Source organism: Propithecus coquereli, unplaced genomic scaffold, assembly GCF_000956105.1.
Source record: "Propithecus coquereli isolate 6110/MARCELLA unplaced genomic scaffold, Pcoq_1.0 Scaffold66, whole genome shotgun sequence".
In the NCBI taxonomy this organism is placed as follows: Eukaryota; Metazoa; Chordata; class Mammalia; order Primates; family Indriidae; genus Propithecus; species Propithecus coquereli.
Window position 1 is genome coordinate 6,125,088 of NW_012152618.1, and position 10,167 is coordinate 6,135,254.

The 10,167-nt window shown below is 39.7% G+C and overlaps 1 protein-coding gene and 1 pseudogene across 1 annotated transcript; both read right to left on the reverse strand.

Moving 5' to 3' along the window:
• Window positions 1–1,051: 1,051 nt before the first annotated feature.
• MAP10 (microtubule-associated protein 10) lies at window positions 1,052–3,811 on the reverse strand. The gene has a single exon (XM_012660205.1). The coding sequence runs from the start codon at window positions 3,788–3,790 to the stop codon at window positions 1,052–1,054; it is 2,739 nt and encodes a 912-aa protein (XP_012515659.1). The 5' UTR covers window positions 3,791–3,811.
• A 2,390-nt stretch (window positions 3,812–6,201) lies between these two features.
• Window positions 6,202–7,354, reverse strand: LOC105823077 (annotated as a pseudogene).
• Window positions 7,355–10,167: the final 2,813 nt, after the last annotated feature.

Genomic DNA, 10,167 nt, shown 5'->3' on the forward strand with positions numbered 1-10,167 from the left:
ATCACTAGATTTCATATAAACAAATTTTCATACATTAAAAACAACTATTGAACAAACTGCAATGACAATAAACTCAACTCCTATATAAGAAATTGTATAGAAAGATACCTTTTTTAGGTCCCCTTTCCAAATACTGGAAAGAACAACTGAAGGTTTTTTATATCCAGCAAAACAAAAATATCACAGTCAAACATGTCTCCAATAAGGATTTTCTACAGGTTTTGGGGGTTTCTGCTTGTTTTTACTGCTAAATTCTATGCCAGCCCATTAGGTATTTTAAATGTCTGGCCTTTGTTCATTTGTTCGGTGAATGTTTTCACTGCACCCAACCACATGTCAGGGACTGTGCTAGATATTAGGAATAGATTCGATGTATACAACAAATATGGTCCCTTCCATCACAGAACTAAAGCCTAGTGGATGATAAACATTAATCAAGTAATCAAACAAATTGTGTTTCGTTTTTTTTTTTTAAAAAAGGTACAGAGCACTATGATAGCATATAAAATTAACTTCACCTATTAGGGATATAGGACATATACATGTCAAGGAAGACTTCTCATCTACATAAAACCATAAGCTGTTATAATAGCAGGAGCTCTACCTTAAATAGTTTTGTACCTTTCTGCATCTCACACAGTAAGTTCTCAATATTTGTTAAATGATTTATTTCAATTAAAATTTGAAGCTATCCTCATTAACTTGTCTTCTTTTTTCAATGACATGCATTAAGACAGATTCAGGATGATCAATACTTTAGGGCAGATGCTTTAGGAGAGACAGTTTAGAATGATAGATACTTTTATTCTTATAAGATTAAACAACTTAAAAAGAAATCTTACATAGGTTATAGGGTGATTTCATGATTAATATTATCAGATTTAATGGTAGAATACTATTTAAACATTAAAGGAATGACAAACATTTACATTTCTTAAAAAGACTTATTCACATAATTTGTGTACTAAAATGTAATGTTAAGAGTTTTTAAATTTTTTTCGCTAATAGTACACACAGGTTGTTAAAAAATGTTTTTTAAAAGCACATATTTTTACATCGTATATCCTGGAAGTTTATTTATTACTAATTCACAAATATCTTTACATTGCTTGGAAATATTTAGTGAACCAACATCATCACTATCTTCTTCAAAGTGATCTGATGTACTGCTATTCAGGACATTAAGTTCTAGTTCTGACAAATTAGAAGGCAGGTAAGAACTCACTTGAGATGTCTGCGGTGACTGGCTTTTTTCTACAGATTTGCAACCAGTTCTTGTTTTAAGTTTAAAAGAGATGTCTTGATCTCTCTTTATAACTTTAGAAACATGCATACCATTTTGGTCTATCTGGTTTTCTTTTTCTTCAGTCCAATGTGATGAAGATAAATCACTGGTAGAGATACTAGATGCTTCCTCCAAACTTTTATCCTGAGTCTTTGAAATACGAGATCTCCTATATGAGTGTACTGGTGATCCAGCTGAAAAAGGTGGGCTAAGAATAGAACTCTTTTCACTGCTATTTTTCCTTACAGACAATTTTGTTTCACTAGACTGACTTGTATATTGACTATGTTTTGGATTTTCTGCCCCTGGATTGCTATCATGAGCTTGTAAACTTCTGCTGGTATCCTCCGTGGTATAGAAATCTTCAGAATAGCAAGAGCTGGTGAAGTCATCTGAATACTTTAGTTCTGAGATGTTTTCATAGCAACTATTTCCACTTGGTCTATTTTCATTCACATCAGCAGTTAGAATGTCATTATCTGTAGTTTTGTCCTGCCTACTATTTATTTCTTTATCTGCTACAACTCTATCAATAGCATCCTGTGTGAAAACACATGGACTTTGGACTTCCACTTTTCCTCCCAAAATATTTGCATGTGTAAACCTTTCTGGAATAATGGAATTTGCAGGACTCACAATTTCTTCCAATGAACCATTATTGGTTCTATTTTTACCACAATCAACTCTCTTTTTTTCAGTTGCACATTTCAGTTTAATTTCTTTAGTTGTGCTAGGCTCATCAAAAACTCCACTAATTTGCCTTGAGGTACCACTATTTTCAGCAAAAGATGTATCTGAATCTAAATGCTTATCTTTAGGTAGTTGATGTGATTTCTGATTTTGCTCTGCAAAGCTTAATATTTTAACTTTGGATGATGGAATTCTGAATTTTGTACCCAACATTTGTGCTTGCATTTTTCTATACTGTTCTCTCTTTTCATGTACTACCAACATATCAGGATTTGTTTGCTTTAAACGTAATCTTAGCGTATTTGTTAAGCCATAAAGCAGCTTCCCCCTTGGAACTCTTTTTTGGGAGGTACCACTGTTCTTTTCAAAATATTTACTTTTCTTAGGGTTTTCAACTTGGTTCTTTTTAGGCTGAAGACTAACTGACTTTTCACATTCCCCAACTGAAAGCTTACCCTCTTTAGATTCAGACTGACATGTGGATTTGGCAGAAGACTCTGATGCCTTCTTTTCCTCAGTTCTATATAACCAGGCTAAGTGAGGATGTATGTGAGTAGGACTTGCCACGGGTTGGTCGTATAACAAGGACAACTCAACTAACAAAGCATTTAATAAAGGCAGCTGCCTTATTGTATTAATTCTATTTTGTTCAGTTTGAGTATGACATGTAGTTTGATTAACTGCTCCTATATCTTGAATATGTGGAGGATTTACAAGCATTGGAGGACCTTCATCTGTTGCAGAATTTGTATGTTTTGGAGAGCTTCTGTATGTTGGGGAATTCATATGTTTGTTTTCTGGAAAAGCACCATCCAATTCCCCGAGTACATTCACTTGAGGCTCAATGGTGATTTTAACCTGTGCAGAAGGCAGTTTTTCTTGGGTCAAGTGAGTGTAATACAGAGGAGGAGGGCAAAATGTGTTGGTTTCAATGTCCAACTCTGTAACTTCCTCATTTAGGGGAATAATACTCCTCCCACGGCAAGCATTTGGACAAGTGACAACAGAGTTGGTTTTGCCATTCTCCACAGAACTGGCGTTATCAGAGTTGGCCTTAGTGTGGAAAACTATTTCCTTCAAATCCTTCTGTGCCTTTGGGATTTCTAACCCCCCAGGAGGCCTATCGGTGTCTCTTGGGCTTGGCTCTGAGGCTGGCTGCTGTAGCTGCTGTTTCTCCTGCGGGGTTTGGGAACTGACCTCCACTGCCTCCTGCACCTCTTCGTGCTCCACTCCGCATCCTATGGAGGTGAAGGTGACGGGCCGCTCAAGATGGCCCAGCAAGCGGCTTCCCAGGTCAGTCAGGCGGTAGGCCAGCGCAATGTCCCCAATTTGCTTCCCCACTCGGTTATGCAGGGAGAACCTTCCCCGGTGACCCTGGGAGCACCTGCAGGCGGCCGGTCCCAAGACCTTCTGGACAGTGGCGGCCAGCGAGATGTTGCAGGAACCCAGGAGCTGTGGGGCGGGCGTCGGGCGCCCGGGGGGCAGCTGCAGCAGCAAGGTGTAAAGCGGGGTCCTAAGGAGCAGGCGGTGCAGGGTGGCAGGGTGCAGACGGAAGAGACAGGACTTGCCGCGACCGAAGCTGATCACGCCGGGCCGGGGTTCCGGGGCGGGCGCTGCAGGGCCGTCAGGCGGGTAAACCAGCAGCGTGGGGAAGTCCAGCAGGCGGAAAGCCACGGCGGGGCACAGGGAGCGCGGCGGCGAGGCCTCCTCCTGCTCCACCGCAACGGCGGACGGCGGCAGCAACCGAGTTTCCAGGCGCACCCAGTCTACAACCACCTCCAGGGAGAAGAGCCGCTCGGACAGCGCCGCCGCCATTGCTGTTGCCCCAGGAGACGCCGCCGCCTGATCTCTTCAGACGGGAAGCTGGAGCCCTGTGCTATCGCGAGAGGCCGGGCGAAGGCGCCTGTGCTTGCGACTCGCGAGATTTGAGGGGGCGCTCCCGCTTGTCCTAGGCTGTGTCCATTCAGAGAACTTGGGTTGTTTCTATGGATGCGTGGCGTGAGCCGTTTTATTTCTCCCAGACTTGTATTAAGACAATTGTTGATGAAAATACAAAAGCTATAAGTGGCAAAATACAAGTGGTTTTTTTGTAAGTTATGTTTTTTATGACTGAAGATCTTATGTAATTGGGGGTCTGGTCAAATCTGAGGAATATTGAAAGTAAATCAAGACTCCCCGCCGGGCACGGTGGCTCACGCCTGTAATCCTAGCTCTCTGGGAGGCCGAGGCGGGTGGATTGTTTGAGCTCAGGAGTTCGAAACCAGCCTGAGCAAGAGCGAGACCCCGTCTCTACTAAAATTAGAAAGAAATTAATTGGACAACTAAAAATATATATAAAAAAAAATTAGCCGGGCATGGTGGCGCATACCTGTAGTCCCAGCTACTCGGGAGGCTGAGGCAGGAGGATCGCTTGAGCCCAGGAGTTTGAGGTTGCTGTGAGCTAGGATGACGCCACGGCACTCTAGCCCGGGCAACACAGTGAGACTCTGTCTCAAAAAAAAAAAAAAAAAAAGACTCCCATCCCCATCCCAGCCTAAGGAAAAGCCAGTTAACTATTAGTAGCTGTTCAAAGTCGGCCTTCTCTGTGGCTGCTGTTGCACCCAAAATATGGTGACACTGCTCTGATGGCCTGGGAGTCCCTCTGTGGTAAATTACGGCAGCATCAATACAGACACACACACAGTGTGACCACACTGGCAAGGACTACTCTCCTTGACTAAACTCTAGTCAGGTCCATGTAAGCCTTCTTTCCAACTAGGCTTTGACCTTGGCTTCCAATCTGGTGGCTCCTGCATCACCCAGTTGTAGCAATAATCTTGCTGAATCAGTTTAGACAGAACCCGACCCTTCATACCTGATTACCCTCTGTAACTGAGCAAATTGCTCACCCCTACTCTTGGTCTCTGACCACCCTGGCCTGTCCTCAGCAAGAATCCTGTTAGGTCTGTTTAACCAGAATCTTCCCCACCCCTGATATTTCCTTTTAGTAATTTTCCAATCTCTTGATATCCATCCTGCTCCTTGGCAATAAATCCCCACTTGTCCATGCTGTAATTGGAATTGACCCAGCTCTATATTGAGGTCTCTTTTCCTTTATTGCAATGGTTCCTGAATAAAATGATTTTGCTATTTTAACTACTGTTTGGCTCTGTTGTTTCTTTGACATTTCCAGCTGGGCAATCACAGTGTATGAAGTAATGTTTATGATTCTACTTGATAAAACAAATATATAAACATAAACACACACACACAATCTCACTGCACTATAACCAGATTTTTGGAGAAACATAGTCCTAACCTCAATGAACTAGACAGCTAGAAATCCAAGGCCTATATGTGGAGAGCCTTGAATGCCTTAGTAAGAAAATATGGACTTTATTCTCTACAGGTTGTTTGGAGTGAATAAGTAACAATCATGTCAGTGTTTGGAAATGTAGCAGGGGGAGAAACGCAAAGGATGGATTCTACTAATTAGAAATTGGATTTGGAGCAATCTGTTAGGGGACTATTGCAGTGGAGTAAGTGAGAGGTAATCATAGACTGCACATTGTCAAGGTCAGTGGAAATGAAAAAGGGGTGACAGAAGAGGCATTTGTGATGGAGAAATCTTAGAATTTGGTGACTGGGAGAGAGAAGTTATAAGTGAAAATTTTCTGCTACTGAGGGCAAAAATATTGAGGAGGCATAGATTTGATGGAAAAAAATAAACTTTGGGATTTGGGATATTTAGAGTTTGAGGTACCTGCTGGGCATTATACAGGTATATTCAACTTTATCTAGCTTTATAATTTATAGTTAAATTATGTTGCTTTGATGCTCAGAAGAACATTGTGAAGCTCAAGAGAAATTCAACATTGGAGGGACTTGATGCTTTAGTGTGAAGATGTGAGAGATTTCGCTGCAATATAAAAATAGAAAATACTGCTCTTGGCCTTGGGAATCTTACTGTATACTTGCAGAGGACACATATATCAGGCAACATCCTCAATGGATGGATGACATAGAGCAATTAAAAATGACATAGTCACAAGTGAAAAATGATGAAGTATTGAGTCTGAATGTGTCAGATAAGATTTCTCATAGAAAACATCCTGTAGTAAATCTTTTGAATAGGTTAATAGTGTGGAATAGTAGTAGCGCTTGTATGTCTTCTACATAAGAATAAGAAAACAAATGTCCCTCTTCTATAAGGACATTATGACTACAATATTTAAAATTTTTTTTAATTACACAAATTTTAATATTTTTAAGTAACCATTTTGTATAATCTATTGAAAATTGATAAACTTTTGGATTCTGAATTTTTGGTAAAATGTTTTAAGAACAAGTTTAGATAAATAACCTATATTATAGATGTATAATATAATTTATATATTTCAGAATAAATATGACATTATTTAAAAGTATTCTAGGGTTATTTTCAGTGTTTTACACTCTATATTCTCTATAAATAAATAATTCATAGTTAAGAAAACATACCATTCTCTAAAAACAAAAGAAAACAAAGCTTTCGTTAATCTTAAACTAAAGGTTGGCTTTCCATTTCTTGTCAGGTAAGTATTTTTCCTTCTTTTTCTAGCTTTTTAAAATGAAGCAAGAGATTATGGTTAGCCATTTTATGTCAATGTTCAGGAGTATTTTTGCAAATAATGTTTACATGCTCCATTATTGTAAATGATTCTTCAAAGTTCTCACGAAATAATATAAGAATTTGCTGTTCTCAGAGATATCTGTGAGAAATGTAATGCAGAATTTTTGCTTCTGCATTATGGATTACTGGGCCATGTCTTGGGTATATAATATCAGCTTTCATTTTCAATAATTCTTTTAGGGAGTTCAGATAATTATAGAGGTCTTCATATACAGTTGTTCCTTCCCCTAGGATGCAATCACCCGAAAAGAGAGCACTTTCCTCTTCTAAGAGGAGAGCTCTGTGATCATCAGTGTGGCCAGGTGTTTATACAACTCTTAGAGTGGTTCCCTCAGTCTTAATTACATCTCCATTTTTCAGATAAACATATTGTTGCTCTCCATTTCCTGTAATTTACTCCCTATGGGGATTCCTCTATGAGTTTTTTTTAACACAATAGATAGTGTCATTAGTGATGCTTTTATAATTATCTCCTATGCCACCAAAATGATCCTGGTGCCAATTACTCACTATGATTTCTTGGATTGCGATGTTAAATTCAATTAGAGTCAACTTTAAACAGCTGATATATTCTGAAATTGCTGGTTCTCCAGTGTCAATGAGGATTCTCCTAGGGCCAGTCCCCACTAGGTAGGTGTTGGTGCCCTGCAGGGTCACAAGACCCAGGTTACAGCCCAACACATGACCACTCAACTAGACAAGGACTCTATGCACTGCAACGTGGCCATCACCTGCACCTCAGCTGCCCACCATGCGTGCCATACCAGGTGACCGCAGCCATATATGAAGTTTCTGCAGAGATAATAAATTCTCTGCCCAGCTACTCTACATGACTAGTATTATAATATGTGAATAATATGTTATAATTATAAATAATGCTAAATGTAACAAGTAAAACTTTGGCTATGACAAATATTTTCTATGTTCATAGACCACATGGAGAAGTAGCACAGTGCAGCAGCTGAGAGCCTGGATTCTAGAAGCAAACTACCCAGCCCAAATGCTGGCTCTGAGACCTTGAACTAGTTTCTTAACTCTCTATGAATCATTTTCCTCCTCTGAAAAATGTAGTTATACTACATCACAAAAATATTATATATGTTAAATAAATTAATATTCACAAAACTATTAGAAAAATACTTGGCACATAGTAAATATTTGTTAAAATAATATTGTTTTATTTATTATTTGCCACATAGCAGAATTTTTAGCTGAGTTTTTATTTTTATTTTTTAGAGACAGGGTCTTGCTGTGTCTCCCGGGCTAGAGTGCAGTAGCACAATCATTAACTGAATGTTTCAAACACTCTGCTATTATAGTTAGAATAAATAATTTATCTGATATGGACTTACTATTTTCAATCTGTAAAAGTTTATGTCCTCTGTGCTCTACCTTTCATGCAGGAGCCAGCTGTTTTTGTCACAGGTGAAGACAGCACTAGGTAAGAGGATATGGATTGACGCACATAAATACTTTGACATATAAACACCATGCAATGTTCAGAACTTTGAATTTTATTGTGAGGGTAGTGGGCAGCTATCATGGGGGTAGCCTGCATTAGGATGTTGGCAGTGATCATGGAGAGAAGTGAATGAACTCAAGAAACATGTGAGAGAGATTTCCTAGGACTGGTTAATTGACTGGTTATGAAGCATGAGGGAATAGAACCCCAGGTTTCTGCTCTGGGCAATTAGATAGATGGAACACATAAAAAGAAGCCAGTCTTTTTTTTTTTTTTTTTTTTGTAGTTACTGTTATTGGAGAATGAGATGGGAGAAGACTCAAGTAAAAATTATGCATTTCAGCTTCTGATATGTTGAGTTTGAGGCATCTGAAATACATCCAGGTGGGAGGGTTCAAGTTAGATATGTGAATCTGAAACTTAGAGGACAGATCTTAGCAGAAAATATTTAATATAAGCTAGGGAACATGAAGATATAGATGGTAACCTAATTTCCTCATATAAGACCTGAATAAGTAATGAGACATTATTTTCTCCTTTTACCTTATTATCTTGGAACTGTGCACATTGCAAGAATTTTGACTTGATCTCTAATGAATTAGCAGCATCAGGTATGATGCTAACTATCATTTCTAGAGGGAATAACTTTAGAGTAAAAAGAGAGGAAGTCAGCATCATTAACTAAGGTGGGACAGCGTCAAGGCATGATTGGACCTTAATGATTTGGGGAGGAAGCAGCAACTGCATTAGTAAAACGGATGGAGCTGTGAGTCTGGCTCTTCAGAGGCAGAACTGCATATGTCGTGACGAGGGCTGTGGACCCAAGGGATGGGTAGAGCAGGTCATCACTGTAGCAGGAGTTGTAACAAAATGGCAGCACAGAGTTCAGTAGGAGAGCAGCAGCACATTCCAGGTGGTCGGTCTACTTTGGAGCAGGAACCCAGACATAGAGGAAATGTCAGCCCCCTGGGAGCATGGGGGCTAGCAAAAGCCAAGTGGATGTTGTGGCTCCAACCTAATCTATTTAGCTGCAGAAAATGGAAAAGAGCTCAAGCGCAGTTGAGGGAAGCAAGGCAGCCATGCTATTGTGTGGGCTGAACAAACACCAATTAGGAGGAGTGTGTGCATCAGTGGCCATGAAAATGCCCAAGACTTACTCTAGAAACATCAAATAATAATTTCAAATCTCACTAGTGGGGGCATCCTGCTGCCTATGAACTTCTGGGCTTAGCTCTAGAACCAGGTACAACTAAGTGACAGGGACAGAGCGTACTGGAGATGGCTGCCTGCTGGGGAGGATCAGAGCTCAGGAAACAGGAACCTGTGTGGAGCTAACTAGAAGGAAATGAAATCCAACATCCCTTATTTAAGAATAATTCTTTATACTGGTGCTTCCTTTTCCCAATTGAAAGAATTAACAAAAAGGTAGAAGGTATGATAAAAATAATTAAAGAGCCAAAACAAGAGGTAATTCTAAAAGGAAAATCAAAAAAAAAAAAAAAAAAAAACAGGAAGTGCAATCTGCAGTCTTAAACCTGGAAATGTGAAAAGGCCAAGCCAAGGCCTTTTTCCCTCAATCACAGTTAAAAACCCCTAGCAAATGCTTGTTTGCACGGCAGAGTTCCCTCAGGTCTGGAAATTCCTTGAGAGACCGACGGGGAAGTTGGAGTTCCTGTTGCAGCTCTCTTGTCCTTAGGTTCTCCTTCATTGCCTCCTAAAAGTTTGCATTTCAGGTTTCTAGATACTTCCTATATTCCTAGAACAATTTCAATTAGGAGAAACCGTCTCCTACAGTTATTCATTGAGGTTCTCAGATAAAAGCCTGTTTTACACAGAAAGACACCCTGCCCCAAGACCTGTTTAGAAGCTCCTAAATTCTAAGCCAAATATCTTCCTCTTTCCTAACTGGGTTACAAATGGACCTCACACAACTCAAACAGCAAAAGCAGCCAGAACTTTAACATTCAGTTTGACATGTTCTGTCATAGGTAGATGATACAACTTTATCTCAGAATAAGTGTCCAGTGTTTGAAAGTCGATCTCTTTTTCTTTGTTTCCAGTCTTTTCATTCCTTTCTGT